Source organism: Oncorhynchus mykiss, chromosome 6 (assembly GCF_057628025.1).
Source record: "Oncorhynchus mykiss isolate SJ-2025 chromosome 6, ASM5762802v1, whole genome shotgun sequence".
Lineage (NCBI taxonomy): Eukaryota > Metazoa > Chordata > Actinopteri > Salmoniformes > Salmonidae > Oncorhynchus > Oncorhynchus mykiss.
In genome coordinates this window covers 74,636,117-74,659,417 of record NC_143027.1, presented here as the reverse complement: position 1 = coordinate 74,659,417, position 23,301 = coordinate 74,636,117, and the positions used below count along the sequence as shown (strand labels likewise).

General features: G+C 43.2%; 1 protein-coding gene across 3 annotated transcripts in view; it reads right to left on the bottom strand.

Moving 5' to 3' along the window:
* LOC110526579 (thrombospondin type-1 domain-containing protein 4) overlaps window positions 1-23,301 on the bottom strand; it is a 57,055-nt gene that overhangs the window by 13,661 nt on the left and 20,093 nt on the right. Inside the window, exon 1 of one of the 3 annotated variants that reach the window (XM_021607670.3) lies at window positions 6,564-6,851. The exons of the other annotated variants lie outside the window; for them this stretch is intronic. Within the exon in view, the coding sequence (XP_021463345.2) occupies window positions 6,564-6,644 (81 nt within the window). The 5' untranslated portion in view covers window positions 6,645-6,851. Of the gene's footprint in view, window positions 1-6,563; window positions 6,852-23,301 lie in introns of those variants that run through there. 3 annotated transcript variants of the gene reach the window in all.

The following is a 23,301-nucleotide window of genomic DNA, read 5'->3' as shown; positions in this document are numbered from 1 at the left end:
TAGCCTTAATCCCAGGAGAAAGAAAACGGTTCCTTCCTTCCCCTCATAAACTACAGCTTGACAAGCTCGGCGAGTAATGGTTGTCTGTGGCCGTTTGCCTGGGAAAAGCTCTGAATCACTGTGTGTTAACGTGTGAATGGAGAGTCACATAATTTATTACCAGTAATCTGAGTCATCCGTCAATGTATGAAATATCATGTGACTAAGAGGCGTCAGTAGTGTTTTTAGAAAAATTGTGCAATAAGGTTTTCCGAGCCTTTTAATATGGTAAAATGGCTTAGACCTATACAGGAAGCATTGAAGTGTGGGCATTATTTGATATCACTGTACAGTACATCTTTCAAATCATAAACTGTCAAAACAGACTTTGGAGAACAGATGATACCCCATGCAAAACAGTGAAGCCAGCAGTCATTTGTCTCCCAAACCTGAAAACAGTCATCCAGGCTGTCCTTGATATATCAAGTATAAAAGGTCCTGCATCACGAATCCATCAAAATTAGGTGTCTCACTGAACCAAGTTTGGAGGGATCCTAGTTTTTCCCTTTCAAGGGGATCCACAGTATTTAAGTGCTCAATTTATTAAGAGACCACATCATTGTTTTTTTCTAATCTGCTCTCCGTGGGTGGTTTATAATTATGCTTGGCGTTGGACGACATCCCCTTTCAGTAGCACTATAATGGGCCTTTAAATGTCACTAAAAATCCACCTCATCTGGAAATGGTTAGACGTGTCAGGACGGTAGTCAACTACCAGTCAAAGTGAGGAACGTCAGATGAAAACAACATTAGCCTTCCAATAAACCCCAGCAGTACTTTTCCAGATAAAACAGATGTAAAGTCTTGTGCTTTTAGGAATTGGCTTGTCATGATAGGGATAATAATCCCATGTTGAGTTTAATTTAATTTATGAAATTCTACACAACTGAACCAGCAGACTATCGGTCTCTTTCCATCATACCAGTAACCACTTTATAACAAAAGTTTGAGTTTGCATTTATAAGGTTATTAGATATCCTTGAACTACAGTCTCACTATGATGGTAAAGCTATCCCAATTCCAAGCCTGTCCTCAGCTGTGCACAGAGGCGCCTCTTCTCAGAAATCAAGGTTTGGGAGCTTTAAAATAAGTGCCTAATGCACTAATTGAGTGGGTAAAGAAGGAATGAAAAAACAACATTTATTTCATTACAAACATGCACAAGCTGTCAATAAACAGTTGCAAAGACACTCCATGTCACTTGATTCTTTTCCCACAGGCTTGGCACAGGTTACACTTGCCTTGCAATAATGTTGCTTTTAACTGTGTGGGGGGCCTTGGTTTGTGGTTTCCCACAAGGAATGAATATGAATATAAAAATGAGTGGTCACAGTGACTTTATGCTGGAGTCAACAGGAATGTTGGAAACATCTTACAGTCGACCAGCCCCCATCTTTCTTTGACTGTAAAGACTTCGGGCTGGAATCTATTAGATCTGCGCTAGCCAACATCCGCATAGAGATTGTTTTGGCGGTATTGGAGGTGGAACTACGTTAGAGTTGACAGATCCACAAGCGGCTCCTTGCATTAGCTTTTCGTGGCAACAAAATCACCTGATTTTATAATCCGACAAGTCCCATGCAGCCGCGTTACAAGTTCAAACACTCAAATGCGTGATGTTCTATTGTCTACACCTTGATTAGACTGATAGACTATAACCCCCCCCCCCCCCCTCATTCAAATTAATATGAAAACATGCATTAGAAGCCTACTCTTTCTATCGCCGTTTTGAACTTCTAACGCGGTTTGTGACACAAGAGCAGCCACTCACCTATTTGTCAGCTCACACCACAGTTACACCTCCAACACCTCCAAAACATCTGCTATGCGTATGTCTGCCAACGCCAGTTAACACTAGTTCTGACTTAATCGTGGCCTTCATCCACCCCAAATGAAGTTATAGATGTGGTTGAAAAAGTAATCAGTGGACTGACTGCTAGGGTTTCTCACAGGCGTGGGACTGGGACACTGGGTTAAAATGGTGACTGTTTGTGAGTGGATGTTTAGACAGAGAAATCCACTAATGACAAGGAGATTTAAGCTAACGAGTGATTGACATTAACATGTGCAGACAGCTGTACTGTATAAGCCTATCAGGGAGCACTATGGCACACAAATACATCCAGATTCATGCAGCTGTTTCAGGAGCCCCATCTACACAAATGATCCATTATCAACCACACACTCTGCATATCAGGGACTCCAGACACTATTATTCAGTCATTGCTGTAACTGATCCTAGACCATAACTCTTCTGATCTCTGCCATGTCCATGGCTTGAGGTCAGAACGTACTTGGGTCTTGTCAGAGCTTAGACTAGGTGTTCCCACAATATTATACTCTGGGTGCCATGCCAGACCCACCAGCCTGGAAACCACCAGGGATAACTGACTGAAGCTTAACTTCAGCAGGGTCAGGAAGGTAGATCGCTCAATGAGTCCCTGAGAAAGCACCAAGACTACTCACTGAATACATTAATATATTAACACACTTAGACCCTTAACACTATTACAGGGTACATCAACTTTGAGTGCACAAACTTAGATATGTTTCAAGGTTGAAATCTTGCATATTATTTAACATGACATCTAATATTTTAACACCTAACATGTTGTCTCAAAATGTTTATCAAATGACAACAAACTAAATGAATGCTGCATTAATGGAATACATATTAATATCAATAACAGGCTCTAGAATTAAGTGTCAGCTAAATGGTTTGGCCTCGCTTAAAAAATTACATTTGATTCAACTTAAATTCTAATGAGAAAATCTTCAGATTAAAGGAATTCTCCCTTTATTTTCAAATGATAACACTTCACTTTGACATAAAAGAAACACACACACCCTGTCGACCAAATTGACGACCAAAAAGTAACAGAGTGTTTTGTGAACATTATGAGAACATTTTCAACTCTTCACTTGCTGTACAGCCAGCAGAGAGCTCTGCTGGAGTGTTGCCATTGCTGTTATCAAGACTTGGCTTGCAATGATACATACGCCAGCTCATCTGGAAATGTAATATTTACATTACTGGGCTTCCAAGCTGAGAATTCTGGGGCAATGTCATACCAGATAATAATTCACGGCGGAGGTGACCTTACAGCAAGATGGCCACTGAATGGAAAGGACATTATGCTGAAATCTATAGAAAACTCAATGACTGACCACAACCTCAACATGAAAAAGTGGGGATCATTGAGTGGGGATCATTATCAAAAATGTGACTCATTGCTCTAGAAGAAATTGTAGTAATAAAAAGTAAACTGGGTCATATTGTATATTAGAAGTGCATTTAACCCAACACCTCTATGCTGCTGATGTTGTTGCATGGTATTCACAATATAGGTATAAAGTAAATGTGATTATTTAGAAAATAACAAAATACTCAATTCCATCAGCTTTTAAATTGTTACCAAGGCTAGGACAAATGCAAACCCTGTGAACACTGAATATTGGATCTGCTGAGTTGAAACACTGGCCAGCTTTTAGAATAGGACCATACTGGCATCCTGTATATCATTAGAAAATACAGAGCCACATGTCCCATATAATAGTGTCTGTTTGTGTTTTACCACTGATTCCTATTTCATTTCTCACACAGAATCCAGTATAACGTCCTTGAATGGCATGACAACCCACCCCCTCCGTTCGGTCGGTCGGTCCATGTGAAGTGCATGTGGCCGACCGTTGGCAGGGGCGTAGGCCACAAGCATCTGTCTCCCACATGGTGAGATGCTGTGTTCCTTTCTACCTTCCCTTTAGAGGCTCCTTTATCAGAACAGTGTTTAATGAGGGTGAGGTCGCTAACAACACACACTGCCTTCAACACAGTCAGCACTGGAAACACATCTGCAGCTGTGGTGGAGGTAGGCTACTGTAGTGCTGGGGACTGCTCAGTGATCACAAGGTGAAAGGTGATTTTCACTTGCGTACAGTATAATTAAGTCACTTTGTAAACTACATCCATCAGACATTGAAGGGCAACTCCCAATGAATAGTGCTAGACCTGTTATGGTACTGTACAACTTCCAATACCAATTGACATTTCCATATCAGATTGCAGCATTAAAAGGAGATTAGGAAATATAGCCATTCTGGCTGCTATGACAGAAGAGAGGGAAAATTGGCAGCCTTCAACAAAGAACTAGAAAATCTATTTATGTCCTATAACCTAAAAAGTGTGCACTTTTTAAAACATTTTGCTTCACAAAATTAAATAGACAAATGGACCATCACAATCCGTCTGTAAATGGAAGAATGGAAGACATACTTTCAAGAATCACAGCCGTTTCCTCTGATTTCATCTCTGGAACTTGTATCATGGATGTGTTGGGAAGTCAACCAAGCCAAGGCAATAATCTGAGTTCGTAACCACTAAAAGAAGCACAAACTCTTGGTTTTCTTGGACCAGACAGTGATAACTCATGGGTTCTTTCCCACTACATGGCATTTCCCAACATAAATCATGTGTAAAACCTCAAGTGTGTATCCAAAACAACCAGGGATAATGACTGAACTGTGGGGATAACTCTTCCCACTGAAAGGAGTAGGGCTATTGGGGTCCTCCATCCATTTTAAAGACACCCTCTACTGTAGCACTTCACATCAGCACAGGATAAAATACAGGATAAAGTGGTAGTAACATGGTAATAGTATGGCAACAAGCTAAAGTAACTCAAATACTTTTTGTTGCCCCGGATAGGAGTGGGGTCTTCAACAGTGAAGAGTAGAGTGATATATACTGGTCATGACTGGGGGATGTTTTCTCAACAGTGAAGAGTAGAGTCATATATACTGGTCATGACTGGGGGATGTTTTCTCAACAGTGAAGAGTAGAGTCATATATACTGGTCATGACTGGGGGATGTTTTCTCAACAGTGAAGAGTAGAGTGATATATACTGGTCATGACTGGGGGATGTTTTCTCAACAGTGAAGAGTAGAGTCATATATACTGGTCATGACTGGGGGATGTTTTCTCAACAGTGAAGAGTAGAGTCATATATACTGGTCATGACTGGGGGATGTTTTCTCAACAGTGAAGAGTAGAGTCATATATACTGGTCATGACTGGGGGATGTTTTCTCAACAGTGAAGAGTAGAGTCATATATACTGGTCATGACTGGGGGATGTTTTCTCAACAGTGAAGAGTAGAGTCATATATACTGGTCATGACTGGGGGATGTTTTCTCAACAGTGAAGAGTAGAGTCATATATACTGGTCATGACTGGGGGATGTTTTCTCAACAGTGAAGAGTAGAGTCATATATACTGGTCATGACTGGGGGATGTTTTCTCAACAGTGAAGAGTAGAGTCATATATACTGGTCATGACTGGGGGATGTTCTTAACAGTAAAAAGGCCTCACGTACCCCACAAACTTCTCAAACCTCTCTCCCAGCCATGAGGCCTTATGTCAAGGGCACAGCAGCCTCATAAATGTCCACTGCTTGTCCCGGAAATAGCACAAACCGTGTTGATTCACCAGTCTTTAAAACACTGAGGGTTCTCTATCAGTATCTGTTTGTAGAGGATCTGTGTTGGGAACATAATTAATGGATATTTTAAAAAGTGCCTAAATACAGGGGAAAGGACACACCTACATGTTTACATGTGGAAATGAAAGGTGCCCTATAGTGAGAGTATTATAGAGGGAACACGTAATCCTATACAATCATTCTCTAAGACACCAATCTCAACTCCTGCCAAATGACCAACTGCAGCTTCCCATGACATCACACATTTTTACAGAGATGTTTAGCAGAAGACAAAGAAAACCGGTTTCATGGACTCCATTCATTCACACGTAACATTTTGGTCACAATTACTTTCATCAAGGCATATGACCTTGATGAACAGATCAAACCAGGATACTGTACACACTAGAATGAGATATTCTATTTCTATGAATGTACATCACCTGTCTGCAGCAGTATCACAGCGATGTCACAGCCATGTTGTCAATCATCTACACACACACATGGAGCTGTGCCAATCTATGCCCTATTACAAGCCAGACATCCCCCTTTAGAGTTTCCACAGTTATACTAAGTGCAACTTCGAAGGACACTGTCCTTTATAACTATATAACAGCCTGCCTTATATGTGCTACAGAGTCAACAACACAGACTGCCAAAGCTGCTTAACAGTGAAAACAGTCACACAGTAAATACCTAATCTGATCCCTACTTCCTCCTCATGATCTATAGTCTGCAGTCATAGCCAAGGCATGAACTAACTTAGTCTGATTCTAATAGATAGAATTAAACCTATCAACTTACAGTTCAGCAGCTCGAGAATTACTTAAGAAGAGCACCGGCTAAACAGGCTAATTACATTCATAATACAGATTTATACAGGTCATAGTTTTAGAGGGAGTGCCTCTTATGCTGTTTGGGACGTGTAAAGGTGCTGGGACTGGGAGCGATGAGTAGCCAGTCCCAGACGGTCAGTCTCAGCCCAACCTGTGGAAAAGCAGAGAGAGGGTCCATAGTAAGACCATGGTATGGTTTAAGTCTTACCTGTGACCACGGGTTCCCCTTGGCAGTCACCAACATGTGGAGGAGGCAGACAAGCAGCAGAAGAGCCAGACCTGATAGCATTCTCTCATGTGGCCAAGAACTATTGACCAGCAGCTCTCAGTCATGCATTCAGACAGGTCCAGTAGAAAACGGTAGCTGCTCCTGGCTGTTTCGCCTTGACCCTGTAGTGCAGTGAACGCCAAAACCACTACTCTGCTGATCTGTATGCACAGCCTTGTAAACTGAGCTGGAGGAGGCGCAGCTGGGGAGGCTGGGGCATTTAAGAGGAAAAGTTAGGGGCGACAGAGAGGGAGAGAGGGCGAGAGAGAGAGAGAGAGAGAGAGAGAGAGAGAGAGAGAGAGAGAGAGAGAGAGAGAGACAGCGCTAGAGAGGGCAAGAGAGAGAGAGAGAGAGAGAGAGAGAGAGAGAGGGAGAGGTATATATGGGAAGAATGAAGATTAGTGGGGGGATGTTGAAATGAAAAAGGAAATATTTGGGAAGGGAAGAGGAAGAGTATTTATTGTTTATGAATGGTGGAACAAGAAGCCTCCTACTGTGTATTCAACAATGGACAGGTGTTGGTGAGACAACTCAACTGGATACCTTTGCTGAGCATTATTTAATAGGACTTGATGGAATACCATTGCAATGTAATCTAGACCACTGACAATGGAACACAGCAGACAGCCAAAGAAAAGTAGCATAACAGCCCAAAACACTTTCTGGTCAAGTGGACATTCTAACACTGAAATAGACAGAATACGGACTGCATTTCATATTCTTAAACATGGAGAAACCACAAACTCTGCAACAATACGATCCCTTTGCACTCTCTCTTATACAAGCATACTCAAGCACTTAATTGCAAGCCACGTCGCAAGGAAGGCTGGAAGTAAAGAAGCCGGAGCCAAAAAGACTGAACTCATCATATGGTTTTCCTATTGCTGCACCATTGTTTCCACAACATTAAACCCTAATTCATCAGGACACACTGTAGTTAGGAGTGCGCTCTTCATCAGACTATGACAGTTGGTTTTCACATAAAAGTATATGACCATAGTGGGTGCATCACGGCATTGTAGCTGCAACCATGAGATAACGCAATATTTTCAGATTTTAAAGCGGTACAGGGAGACCACAACAGGCACATGCAGCAAACTACTGTATACACTACAATTCTGTATTTCAGCTGGGCTATGAGAGGAGAGAGAGAGAGAGAGAGAGATTTCCAGCAGGCTGTTAGTGAACACATCCTCTTCTTTGGGCCACAGGTGCTTACACACCATTAAGAGAAAATAAGCTTTTTTCGCACCAAAAATGGCCTGTCCCTGTTAAGCAAAGCCAGCAGTGAGTCACTGCATAATATATGAATGACAGTACTGAGAACACTGAACAGGATAACAAGTCATATCAGCACCTATTGAATGCATCCAATTCCATTACATCTCCAATTGTATTTAAATATTTCACAGCAACAAGCAAAGGCATCATGGACAGACAAAAAGCCAGAAAGTTTAGATAGTGGCGTCTCAACACCTGGACTTGGCTTGGCTTCTGCTGGCACTCTCTTGTCTTTCCCCACTCGCTGGCATTCTCTTGTCTTTCCCCACTCGCTGGCACTCTCTTGTCTTTCCCCACTCGCTGGCACTCTCTTGTCTTTCCCCACTCGCTGGCACTCTCTTGTCTTTCCCCACTCGCTGGCACTCTCTTGTCTTTCCCCACACGCTGGCACTCTCTTGTAATTCCCCACACGCTGGCACTCTCTTGTCTTTCCCCACTCGCTGGCACTCTCTTGTCTTTCCCCACTCGCTGGCACTCTCTTGTCTTTCCCCACACGCTGGCACTCTCTTGTCTTTCCCCACTCGCTGGCACTCTCTTGTCTTTCCCCACTCGCTGGCACTCTCTTGTCTTTCCCCACTCGCTGGCACCCTCTTGTCTTTCCCCACACGCTGGCACTCTCTTGTCTTTCCCCACTCGCTGGCACTCTCTTGTCTTTCCCCACTCGCTGGCACTCTCTTTTCTTTCCCCGCTCGCTGGCACTCTCTTGTCTTTCCCCACTCGCTGGCACTCTCTTGTCTTTCCCCACTCGCTGGTACTCTCTTGTCTTTCCCCACTCGCTGGCACTCTCTTGTCTTTCCCCGCTCGCTGGCACTCTCTTGTCTTTCCCCACACGCTGGCACTCTCTTGTCTTTCCCCACTCGCTGGCACTCTCTTGTCTTTCCCCACTCGCTGGCACTCTCTTTTCTTTCCCCGCTCGCTGGCACTCTCTTTTCTTTCCCCGCTCGCTGGCACTCTCTTGTCTTTCCCCACTCGCTGGCACTCTCTTGTCTTTCCCCACTCGCCGGCACTCTCTTGTCTTTCCCCGCTCGCTGGCACTCTCTTGTCTTTCCCCACTCGCTGGCACTCTCTTGTCTTTCCCCACTCGCTGGTACTCTCTTGTCTTTCCCCACTCGCTGGCACTCTCTTGTCTTTCCCCGCTCGCTGGCACTCTCTTGTCTTTCCCCACACGCTGGCACTCTCTTGTCTTTCCCCACTCGCTGGCACTCTCTTGTCTTTCCCCACTCGCTGGCACTCTCTTTTCTTTCCCCGCTCGCTGGCACTCTCTTTTCTTTCCCCGCTCGCTGGCACTCTCTTGTCTTTCCCCACTCGCTGGCACTCTCTTGTCTTTCCCCACTCGCCGGCACTCTCTTGTCTTTCCCCACTCGCTGGCACTCTCTTGTCTTTCCCCGCTCGCTGGCACTCTCTTGTCTTTCCCCACTCGCTGGCACTCTCTCTCTCTCTCCCCACACGCTGGCACTCTCTCTCTCTCTCCCAGAGGCAGACTGACTGACAGCCAGTGAGTGAGCAGGGAGCAGCCTCTGCAGCAACACAGCTGCACACATGTTTACAGGGAACGTAGTGTATGGGGAAGAGAGCTTTTCAACAGCATATATATATCTCTATTATCTCAGACACATCAGCTACTAATGCTCTCCTGATATACTGTATACTAATCTGGACTGATATTGAACAGTACGCTTAACACCCTGAGGCCGGCTGCTGGATCAGACAGACTGAAAAGTAAAGCATGTCCTGGTTCTGGATGGAGTCATGTTTCCTTCAACATATGGGTCAGGTCAGCAGCCTTGGCTCCCAATGTCTGATTCCTGAAGTCTCCTACCCAACACACATCCACACACACCAGAGACATGCAATAGCCTACAGCATCAGGTGGTCTTACCATTACTGTATGGTATTATGATGCAGGAATTCATACAATGGATGTATTCATGTTTGCTTCCCATTTACTGTCATATTTCCATCATGTCTTAAAGTACAATGTAAGCATGACCTGGAAATGTTTTTCCACATCCTGTCAATTTGAGCAGACATATTCAAAAAAACATTTTCTAACCAAACACTACTCTGGATTTCAATTCAATCTGTTTAATATTTTAAAATTCTTTCTCCATATTACTATACTATTTCAAACCCGAAACCCAAACATGAACTGCTTGTACATTAGAAAGACCTATTGGAGTGGACTGTGTCAGGAAGAGCACCGTTTGAAGATCGAGCAGTAGAGCAGAAAGAGAGAAAAAAGCTGGGATACATATTAGCTGCCAGGCATGTAGGTCCCTTTATTGTTTCTTTCAAGCAATGTCTTTGACTAAGGAAGGCAGAGAGAGTGGGTTGTTAATGAATAAAACAGGTGAGAGTGTGAGGATAATGAGGGGTGTGGTGGAGGTGAGGTTAGGGATTGGGGAACATAGCTGCAATCACTATTTATTCTTTGGCCTGTTTGGCTCATAAAGCCAGCTGTCTGTGCATAACAGGGTCATCCTGTGGGGAGGACAGTGGTATGGAGATCCACGGTATGCTACATTATCACTGGAGGTTCATTGTGGGGCATGGGACTGACTGACTGACTGATAGAGTGATGCGCCCCAAATGGCACCCTATTCCCTTTATAGTGCACTACTTTTCACCAGAGACCATAGACTATAGACCATACAGTGCATTCTGAAAGTTTTCAAACCCTTGACTTTTTCCACATTTTGTTATGCTACAGCCTTATTCTAACATTTCCACATCCATCTACACACAATACCCCATAATGAAAACAAGTTTTTTGACATTTAGAGCCCGGACTTGAACTCGATCTAACATTTCTGGAGAGACCTGAAAATGGATGTGCAGCGACACTCCCCATCCAAGCTGACAGAGCTAGAGAGGATCTGCAGAGAAGAATGGGAGAAACTTCCCAAATACAGGTGTGCCAAGCTTGTAGCATCATACCCAAGAAGACTCGAGGCTGTAATCGCTGCCAAAGGTGCTTCAACAAAGTACTGAGTAAAGGGCCTGAATACTTATGTAAAGGTGATATTTAATTTTGTATTTTTTTTATAAATTTGCAAAAAAATCTAAAAAGCTGTTTTTGCTTTGTCATTATGGGGTATTGTGTGTAGATTGATGAAAAGAAAAACGATTTAATCAATTTTAGAATACGGCTGTAACGTAACATGTGGAAAAAGGGAAGGGGTCTGAATATTTTCTGAAGGTACTGTATAGGGGGATAAGGGGCCATGTGGGATGTAGCTGAGAGATAGACAGGATATAAGCTCTGTGGGAAAACTGATCCTGTTTGTATGCTGGTGTTTTTTTCCTGCTTGACACACCTGCTAATAGCCTGATGGTAATGAAGTCGTTAGCAGACACAGATAAGGTGATCATTTATGACCAGGTTGACCTCTGGGGGCAGCCCACCTGCAGCACTGATGACACATTCACTTAGACAAGTATGTACCAATGCACTTACCCCCTTTTTCACACACACATGCAGCACACACAAACACATGCACGCTCAGACATGCACTTTCACACTCGTGTGCGCTCACACACACACAAACACACAATGAATCTCCCTCTCAACTGACCATCAATTCCTGCCAGTCAGCGAACCTTGACCACTCATTGAATGGCCTTCAGATGAAACAAACAAACTATTGAAGCTTCAAATCCATTCAACTAGCTCCTCAATTGACATTGACAACCACCCAGACAACAGCCAATCCAATCACTGTCAACAGCAGTCAGTCAGTGTGTGTGGCTGCTGACTGAATGTAAAGAATAGCACTGTATGACCCTACAGGGTCCCCTCATAAATCTGTTCACCTCTCAGGTACAACTGCACTAAGGCCCATAACCACATACTACCAAAACTATAATATTACTTAGGCTATGGTATAGTGAACAACAATCACCACAGGATACCAAAAACCAATCACTAGAGGAGATCACCAACCTTGGTCAGTCTCCCAGAAAACTAAGAAAGAGTGTTAGATTTTTTTCTATTGACTCATAACAAAGACTGATGAGAGAGTATTAGTATATAACCTGCGAGTACTGTACTGTAAAGATACTGTTCCAGTCGAAAGAGACAGTTTAGCACTCTTTCAACCTGGCAGAGGAAGCAACAGCAGTCAGAGAGTCTTTAACACTCTAACACTCTGGCAGTATTCTGTTCTGCTCCACTACCTGTCCCCAGAGGTGTGTACTATAGTTCAGGTCTATCTTGCACTCATGTATGGCTTGTTCAAGCTCAGTGGAGCTGACAGCTCCCATAGTACAAAGGAGCTATATATTTCAGCTGAATACCAGGGGCAGGAAATGAGCATGCAGGTCTGGGGGCTGTGAAGGCCGTAGAGCCCAGGGGATGTTTCACACAGTGGAGGAGCCTGGGCAGGCAGCCTGCGTCTCTTTTAGAAAGTCAAGCCAGACCATCAACAGCTGTCACAGACAGTAAGCAGTCAGCGAATGGATGAGTCCAAATTGTTCGGCCCTTTGTTGGAGATACATGTAAATTACTGTATCATTTATTTCAAAATTGAATCGTGATGGAAATGTTAAATGCACATAATTTTGTACAGTGTACTGTATTTAGAGTAAATAGTCTATCTCACTTTATCTACCAGACAAAGCATCAAACAGGGAAAATATCTGAGACTTCAGAGACACAGAGCTAAAATGTATTTATTGTATTCAGAGGAAATGAGTCTTCCTAAATGTAAAAGACAGGAGGTGGAGACCAGAACTAACAGAGTGTTGGAAATGCATCAAGTTTGAGTCCTATTGAAAGCAGACACTTTCTGTTCACAGCGTGAAGGATTTAACGTGCACCTACTCAGAGGGTCAAAGACTCCCCTGTCTCCAGACACATCCTTTATGAGCTCTGTGCTCAACCCCTGAGAATTGGTCAGCAGAAGTCTGACCCACAGATCCAGCCGGCACATTAAAGGCCAGTCACCCAGTACGAAACAGGTGGACCAGGGCTGAACGGGACCAGGGAGGCTGAGAGGACACACTTAGGGGAGAATCTTAACTTCTGCTTAAATCAAATGTTCACTTAGTCTCCAATGCATGACTAAAATGTGATTTAAGTGGAAGTTAGGTTTCGCCCCTTCAAATATCATCTCCTTCTCATCCGGCTGTCCTAAATCATATACTGTACAGTAACACCTCTACTTTAACATGCATGGCATTCTACAGTGAAAGAACAAGCTACATGCTGTATTGCACTGACTCACACATGTTGTCTGTCCTATTGGGAATTAGTATACTAACTCACCCAGTAAGTATACTAACTCACCCAATCACTGACTGTTGTTGTTTTGGTAATCAGTGACTGTATTGGAAGGGGGAGTGATTTTACTTCTTTCCTGAGTACATAACCAGCTTCTCAGGCTCCCTCTCAATGCGCTTCATTCTATAACTAGAGGACTCCTGATTTCTCCAGGAGTGATAAGTATCATTTTTGTCTTTATCTGCTGTTGTCTAGTACTGTCGTTTTGCTAGCTAGGGCCATCTACTTTAAGTGTGGTCTGTCTTCCCACTAGCCTACATGGTGTGTGAACTGTTGACTGCTCATAACTTGCAGATGATTGTTGGCATATCAACCAGGATTAAGGGGCAGGGCAATTTGTGACTGTTGTTGTTTGGATAATCAATGGCAATATTGGAGAGGAAGTGGTTTCTCCTTTCCTAGGTATTCAGCAATTAGTACCGAGAGATGTGTGATTTCTGAAAGACGACAGTAGCTCTACTGGAGTCACTTTTATTGATAACTGACATCTTATGGAAACAGAAGATACACTACAGGAATGACGGAGTCCATCCAAATCATCTTGGCTCGTGGACTCTGTCTACGAATTTCAAAGCTGTGTTGAAACAATGACTGGTAAATTATCCAAGACGACTTTATGCAGCTCACCCTGCACTATCAGCTCCAATGTAAATAGCATGAGTAATCAAGCATCCCAGAAAAGTGCTAAAAATAGCCCATATTAACATAGGTAGCCTAAGACACAAGGTCCATGAAGTCAATAACTTGCTTGTAACAGATGACATTCATATTCTGACTATCTCTGAAACTCACTTAGATAATACCTTTGATGATACAGTGGTAGCAATACATATAACATCTACTGAAAAGACAGAAATGCCAACGGAGATCCAGTCAGTATCTGGATAATATGTGTGAAATGCTTGATAATGTATGTGATATCAACAGAGAAGTATATTTTCAGGGTGATTTAAATATTGACTGGCTATCATCAAGCTGCCACTCAGGAAACAATTCAAATTGTTACCTGTGCCTGCAACCTTAGATCAGGTTGTCAGTCAACCTACCAGGGTAGTTACAAACAGCATAGGATTGAAATCATCAACATGTATTGATCACATCTTTACTAACGCTGCAGATATTTGCTTTAAAGCAGTATCCAAATCCATAAGATGTAGTGATCACAATATACAGTTGAAGTCGGAAGTTTACATACACTTAGGTTGGAGTCATTAAAACTCGTTTTTCAACCACTCCACAAATTTCTTGTTAACAAACTATAGTTTTGGCAAGTTGGTTAGGACATCTACTTTGTGCATGAAACAAGTAATTTTTCCAACAATTGTTTACAGACAGATTATTTCACTGATAATTCACTGTATCACATTTCCAGTGGGTCAGAAGTTTACATACACTAAGTATGTACACTAAGACTGTGCCTTTAAACAGTTTGGAAAATTCCAGAAAATTATGTCATGGCTTTAGAAGCTTCTGATAGGCTAATTGACATCATTTGAGTCATTTGGAGGTGTACCTGTGGATGTATTTCAAGGCCTACCTTCAAACTCAGTGCCTCTTTGCTTGACATCATGGGAAAATCAAAAGAAATCAGCCAAGACCTCAGAAAAAAATTGGAGACCTCCACAAGTCTGGTTCATCCTTGGGAGCAATTTCCAAACGCCTGAAGGTACCACGTTCATCTGTACAAACAATAGTACGCAAGTATAAACACGCAGCCATCATACCATTCAGGAAGGAGAAGCATTCTGTCTCCTAGAGATGAACGTACTTTGGTGAGAAAAGTGCAAATCAATCCCAGAACAACATCAAAGGACCTTGTGAAGATGCTGGAGGAAACAGGTACAAAAGTATCAATAGCCACAGTAAAACCAGTCCTAAAGCAACATAACCTGAAAGGCGGCTCAGAAAGGAAGAAGCCACTGCTCCAAAACCACCATAAAAAAGCCAGACTACGGTTTGCAACTGCACATGGGGACAAAGATGGTACTTTTTGGAGAGAAAAAAGTACAATAGAAAATAGAACTGTTTGGCCATAATGACCATTGTTATGTTTGGAGGAAAAAGGGGAGAATTGCAAGCCGAAGAACACCATCCAAACTGTGAAGCACGGGGGTGGCAGCATCATGTTGTGGGTGTGTTTTGCTGCAGGAGGGACTGGTGCACTTCACAAAATAGATGGCATAATGAGGCAGGGAAATTATGTGGATATATTGAAGCAACATCTGAAGACATCAGTCAGGAAGTTAAAGCTTGGTTGCAAATGGATCTTCCAAATGGACAATGACCCCAAGCATATTTCCAAAGTTGTGGCAAAATGGCTTAAGGACAACAAAGTCAAGGTATTGGAGTGGCCATTACAAAGCCCTGACCTCACTCCCATAGAACATTTGTGGACAGAACTGAAAAAGCTTGTGCGAGCAAGGAGGCCTACAACCTGACTCAGTTACACCAGCTCTGTCAGGAGGAATGGGCCAAAATTCCCCCAACTTATTGTGAGAAGCTTGTAGAATGCTACCCGAAACATTTGACCCAAGTTAAACAATTTAAAGGCAATGCTACCAAATACTAATTGAGTGTATGAAAACTTCTGACTCTCTGGGAATGTGATGAAAGAAATAAAGGCTGAAATAAAGCATTCTCTCTACTATAATTCTGACATTTCACATTCTTAAAATAAAGTGGTGATCCTAACTGACCTAAGACAGGATTAAATGTCAGGAATTGTGAAAAACTAAGTTTAAATGTATTTTGCTAAGGTGTATGTAAACCTTCGACTTCAACTGTAATAACCACATCTAGGAAAACCAAAGTTCCAAAGGCTGGGCCTAATATAGTGTATAAGAGGTCATACAAGAAGTTTTGTTGTGATTCATATGTTGATGATGTAAAAAAAATATTTGCTGGTCTGTGGTGTGTAATGAGGAGCAACCAGACGCTGCACTTGACGCATTTATGAAACTACTTACTCCAGTTACTAATAAGCATGTACACATTAAGAAAATTACTGTAAAAACGGATAAATCCCATTGGATTGATGAGGAATTGAAAAATGGTATGGTTGAGTGGAATGAGGAAAAAGGTATGACAATTAAGTCAGGCAGCCCAACTGATTGACAAAGGTACTGCAAATTAAGAAATCATGCGACTAACTAAAAAACAAATTTAAAAAACCACACTATGAAACAAAGATCAATTATATTAAAAATGATAATAAAAAGCTTTGGGGCACCTTAAATGACATTTTGGGGAAGAAAAGCCAACTCGGCGCCTTCATTCATTGAATTAGATGGCTCATTCATCACAAAGCCCACTGATATTGCGAACTACTTTAATTACTTTTTCATTGGCAAGATAACCAAACTTAGGGATGACATGCCAGGAACAAACGCTGACACTACACATGCAAGTATATCGGACCAAATTATGAAAGACAAGAATTGTACTTCTGAATTCCATAAAGTCAGTGTGGAAAAGGTGAAAAAAACATTGTTGTCTATCAACAATGACAAGTCACCGGGGTCAAACAATCTGGATGGAAAATTACTAAGGATAATAGCAGACAATATTGGCACTCCTATTTGCCACATCTTCAATTTAAGCCTACTAGAGAGCGTGTGCCCTCAGGCCTGGAGGGAAGCTAAAGTCATTCCGCTACCCAAGAATAGTAAAGTCCCCTGTACTGGCTCAAATAGCCGACTAATCAGACTGTTACCAACCTTTAGTAAACGTCTGGAAAAAATGGTGTTTGACCAGATATAATGCTATTTCACAGTAAACAAATTGACAACAGAATTTCAGCATGCTTATAGGGAAGGACACTCAACAAGCACAGCACTTACACAAATGACTGATGATTGGCTGAGAGAAATTGATGATAAAATGGTTGTGGGGGCTGTCTTGTTAGACTTCAGTGCAGCTTTTGACATGATCGATCATAGTCTGCTGCTGGAAAAACATGTGTTATGGCTTTACACCCCCTGCTATAATGCTACACAGTGGGTGTTCTTTAATGGAAGCCTCTCAAATATAATCCAGTTAGAATCAGGAATTCCCCAGGGTAGCTGTTTAGGCCCCTTGCATTTTTCAATTTTTACTAACGACATGCCACTGACTTTGAGTAAAGCCAGAGTGTCTATGTATACATGTCAGCTACTACAGTGGCTGAAATGACTGCAACACTCAACAAAGAGCTGCAGTTAGTTTCAGAGTGGGTGGAAAGGAATAAGTTAGCCCTAAATATTTCTAAAACTAAAAGCATTGTATTAGGAACAAATCCTAAACCTCAACTTAATCCTGTAATAAATAATTTGGAAATTGAAGTTGAGATGACTAAACTGCTTGGAGTAACCCTAGATTGTAAACTGTCATGGTCAAAACATATTGATGCAGTAGTAGTTAAGATGGGGAGAAGTCTTTCTATAATAAAGCAATGCTCTGCCTTCTTAACAACACTCTCAACCAGGCAGGTCCTACAGGCCCTATTTTTGTCACACCTTGACTACTGTTCAGTCGTGTGGTCAGGTGCCGCAAAAAAAGGACTTTGCAATTGCAATTGGCGCCGAACAGGGCAGCACGGCTGGCCCTTGGATGTACACAGAGAGCTAATATTAATAATATGCATGTCAATCTCTCCTGGCTGAAAGTGGAGGAGAGACTGACCTCACTACTTTTATTTATGAGAGGTATTGACATGTTGAATGCACTGAGCTGTCTGTCTAAACTACACACAGTACTACATAGAGCCATGACTACATGGAGCTCTATTCCATATCAAGTAACTGACGCAAGCAGTATAATTAGACTTAAAAAACAGACAAAAAAACACCTTATGGAACAGCGGAGACTGTGAAGCAACACAAACATTGGCTGAGACACACGCACACGCACACGCACACACACACACACACACACTGTTGGGGATGAATCAGAATTAGTTAGGTAACATTGATAAATAAGATGTTTCATTTACATAATAATGCTTATGTGAGATATTTGTCATTAGGATGTCTTCTTTTGGATAATACTGTTGGCAGTTTGCAGTTATCCCTTCTCTGCTAGGGCTTAGTCACTAGGGGCCCAGAGAGGGGAGAGGTCAGGCTTGTCTTCATATGTCAATGTATCTGTTAAACCATGTGATACTATGAAGAATATCAGGAGGGGAGGAGGACATAATGGAGGCTTGTCTTCTTATGGGAATGTGTCTGTAACTATTGTATGTCCCCTCTGTTTTCTCAGCAGCAGCTCTAAGCGGCGTGTCAGAGGCGGTCTCGTTGCAAAACAAGGCCGTCACCGAAACAAAGACGGTCTTGCGGAGTTGTTCTGCCAAGTTATTTGAGAAAGGAAAGAGAGGAAGGCTCCACATCAGTAGGCTCAGTTGAGTATCTTACCTAGTTATTTTCAGATGATCTCCTTTTGCTCTTGCAACTATGTATGTTTTCTATACCTGTTCGCTCCTCTCCCTGTAGGCTTTACAAACGCTCCACACTCCTTTGCTGCAACCCTTCTAATTTAGTGTATCCTGCACGCACAACACGTGTGGAATTCCTGGTCTCTGGCACCGTTTGGAACTGCCGATCTGCGGTCAAGAACGCCAAGTTCATCTTAGCATATGATGCCCTTCAGTCCCTTGACTTTTTGGACCTGACGGAGACTTGGATCACACCAGAGAACCCTGCCACTCCAGCTGCTGTCTCTTCATCGGACTACGTTTTATCTCATAGAGCATATGGTCATCACGGTGGTGGCACAGGGCTACTAATTTCTAGATTTTCTCTCTCACCTGTTCATCTCCTCATTTGAATTCCATGCTGTCACTGTCACTTCTCCACTCAAGCTCAACATTGTAGTCATCTATCACCCACCAGATACCCTTGGAGATTTGCTGAATGAACTTGACACCTTGATAAGCTCATTTTCTGAGGATGGTTCACCACTCTTCGTACCTGGTGACTTCAACCTCCCGATGTCTGCCTTTCGATTAATTTCTTTGCAACTCTCTTTTCCTCTCCTTGCCTCTTTTTATCTTACCTTTTCCCAGTCGCCTCCCGCTCACAAGGCAGGCAATATGCTTGACCTCATCTTTACTAGAGTCTGTTCACCTACTAACCTCACTGCAACCCCCCTCCAGGTCTCTGATCACTACTTTGTTTCCTTTTCGGTCTTCCACGCCTCCATCCCTAGCCACTCAGCCCCTACCCAAAATTGTAATGTGCCCTTGCAATCTTCACTCTCTCTCTCTCCCACTATTCTCTCCTCTTCTATCATCTCTCCCTTCAACTAAATCCTTCTCCCTCCTGTCTCCTGATTCTGCAAATTTGACCCTACTCTCACTTTCCACATCCTATGAGACGTAATGTCCCCTCTCCTCCCGGCAGGCTCGGTCCTACCATCCTGCTCCGTGACTCATTACTAGCTTATAGAACAGGGCTGAGGGCAGCTGAGCGAAAATGGTGGAAAACTCAATTTCCGGAGGACCTATCATCCTTTCACTCCCTCCTTTCTACCTTCTCTTCCTCTGTATCCATTGCTAAAGCCACTTTCTATCATTCTAAATTTAAAGAATCTGCCTCTAACCCTAGGAAACTCTTTTCCACCTTCTCCTCCCTCCTTAACCTCCTTAATCCTCCATCACCTCCAGGTTGACGAAATCAGCTCCTCATTCTCTTAACCTATTGAGTCCACTGGTCCCACACAGAACTACCCTATGCCTTGACCTCTTTCTACTCTCTCTCCAGATGAAATCCTGCGACTAGTAAGGTCTGGCCACCTGACACCCTCCTCCCCTCTCCAGACCATGTCTGGAGGCCTTCTCCCATTCCTCACTTCCATCATCAACTCATCCCTGACAACTGGCTGCATCCCCTCTAACTTCAAAATGGCCAGAGTCGCTCCCATCCTAAAGAAACCAACACTCGACTCCTCTGACGTAAAAAACTCCAGACCGGTATCCCTTCTTTCTTTTCTTTCCAAAACACTTGAGCGTGCTCTCTGACCATCTCTCACAACGATCTTCTTGACCCTAACCGGTCAGGCTTCAAGACGGGTCACTCAACCGAGACTGCTCTTCTCTGTGTCACAGAGGCTCTCCGGACTGCCAAAGCTGACTCTCTCTCCTCTGTTCTCATTCTCCAAGATCTGCCTTCAACACCGTGAACCATCAGATCCTCCTCTCCACCCTCTCAGGGCTGGGCATCTCAGGTTCTGTACACTCATGGATTGCATCCTACCGGGCAAGTCGCTCCTACCAGGTGACGTAGAGAGAATCTGTGTCTGCACCACGTATTCTCACTTCCTCTTCCAAGATGGGGTAGCAGTCAGACGTCTTTGTCCTTTGTCTTGTCGTGTCCCCATGTATATATCTTTTTATATATTTTTCTTTGCATATCTTTTTCAAATATTCTTCTAAACCTCAATTTCAAAATACTCTCCTGCTACCCGCCTCACACAATGTGGTGTGGATCTGCTTTTTTTCTAAAGTATTTTTCTTTACCTCTGAATCGGAATCCCCCAACAGAAGCTAGCCAGCTAACTAGCGACTAGCTAGTAGTCAGCTAACCACTGCTAGCGGTAATCAGCTACCTTTAGAGAGTTCTCGCTAGTTTGTACAATGCGATTCAAACCAGAGCATACATTACCTATTTTCTCTCCATATCCCTGGATTCCTACTGCAAGCTCTGAACCTTCTCACCAGGATCATCGCAGCTAGCTGACTACTCATGGCTAATGTCTCTGTCCCGAAGCAAGCACCAATTAGCCTGGAGCTAGCCCATGCTAGGCCCATCTCCCGGCTAGCTGAAGAGGTCCATCAGCCACTCCTGGGCTACAATACCTATTTTGCCAACTGGCCTGGACCCCTTTTACTGCCGGTTCTTCACGACTGGACTACTGATGTAATCTGCTTGAGGGGGTTACTCAACTGGCTCAACTGGCTCTTACGTCGCGAAGTCCCCTGAATGCCCATCTCCTAGCCTGCTAGCCGTGGCCCGCTAGCTGTCTAGAGCATATCGGACTGTTGCTAATAGGTCCATCGGCCAATTTCTCGTGCCACTATTCGTATTTTACCAATCGGCCTGGGCCCCTTTTACTACACAAAGCCCTGCTTATCCATCGTGACTGGACTACCGACGTAATCTGCCCGAGGGCTTTTTTCCAACAGGACCCTCCGTCGCGACGTCCCCTGAATGCCCATCTGCTAGCCGCGGCCCGCTAGCTGTCTAGAGCATATTGGACTGTTAGCTGAATAGATCCATTTGCCAACTGGACTGGACCCCTCTGCTACTCGGAACCCTACTAATCCATCACAACTGGTCTATCGACGGAACCGCACGAGGCGGCTAAAACAGACTTTCCTCCATCGCAACGTCTCTCTAAGGCCCTTCTGCTAGCTTTCTAGCCCCGGCCTACTAGCTGTCTGAATCGCCATGTCTCCAGCCAGCCCAACCATTCACTGGACCCTTATGATCACTCAGCTACCGCATGCCTCTCGATAATGTCAATATGCCTTGTCCATTAGTGTTCTGGTTAGTGATTCTTGTTTTATTTCATTGTAGAGCCTCTAGCCCTGCTCAATATGCCTTAACCAACCATTTAGTTCCACCTCCCACATATGCGATGGCATCACCTGGTTTAAATGTTTCTAGAGACAATATCTCTCATCATCACTCAATTGCTAGGTTTACCTCCACTGTACTCACATCCTACCATACCTTTGTATGTACATTATGCCTTGAATCTATTCTATTGTGCCCAGAAACCTGCTCCTTTTACTCTCTGTTCCAAACGTACTAGACGACCAGTTCTTATAGCCTTTAGCTGTACCCTTATCCTACTCCTCCTCTGTTCCTCTGGTGATGTAGAGCTTAATCCAGGACCTGCAGTGCCTAGCTCCACTCTTATTCCCCAGGTGCGGGATTTTAAACGGGATATTTTGTCAGGAAAATATGCTAGAATATGCATATAATTGACAGCTTTGGATAGAAAACACTCTAACGTTTCCAAAACTGTAAAGATATTGTCTGTGAATATAACAGAACTGATGTTGCAGGCGAAAGCCTGAGAAAAATCCAATCCGGAAGTGCCCCAGGTTTTGAAAGCGCTGTGTTCCAATGACTCCCTATTCAGCTGTGAATGTACCATCAACGAGCTTACGCTTTCTACGTATTCCCCAAGGTGTCTACAGCATTGTGATGTAGTTTTACGCATTTCTGTTGAAGAATAGCCGTAGGCTGCCACATTGCGTAAGTGGTCACATGGTGGCTCCGAGAGAGATTCTTGCATAAAATACAGAGGTAGCCATTACTCCAATCGGTCCTAGTGAAAAACGAATTGTCCCGACGGATATATTATCGAATAGATATTAGAAAAACACCTTGAGGATGGATTCTAAACAACGTTTGCCATGTTTCTGTCGATATTATGGAGCTAATTTTGAATATTTTTCGGCGTTGTGGTGACCGCAATTTCCGGGCGATTTTTCAGCCAAACGTGAAGAACAAACGGAGCTATTTCGCCTACAAAAATAATCTTTTGGGAAAAAATGAACTTTGGCTGTCTACCTGGGAGTCTCGTGAGTGAAAACATCCGAAGTTCATCAAAGGTAAACAATTTAATTTGATTGCTTTTCTGATTTCCGTGACAAGGTTGCCTGGTGCTAGCAAGGCATAATGCTATGCTAGGCTATGATAAACTTACACAAATGCTTGTCTAGCGTTGGCTGTAAAGCATATTTTGAAAATCTGAGATGACAAGGTGATTAACAAAAGGCTAAGCTGTGTTCCAATATATTTCACTTGTGATTTTTATGAATAGGAAGATTTTCTAGGAAGATTTATGTCCGTTGCGTTATGCTAATTAGTGTCAGATGATGACAACGGTCCCGTTCACGGGATGGGGTGTCAGTACAGGTTAACATTAGAAGCCTCCTTCCAAAGTTTGTTTTATTCACTGCTTTAGCACACTTTGCCAAGCCGGATGTCTTAGCCGTGTCTGAATCCTGGCTTAGAAAGACCACCAAAACCACTGAAATTTCCATCCCTAACTATAACATTTTACTCCAAAAGGGGCGGAAATGCAATCTACTGCAGAGATAGCCTGCAGAGTTATGTCCTACTATCCAGG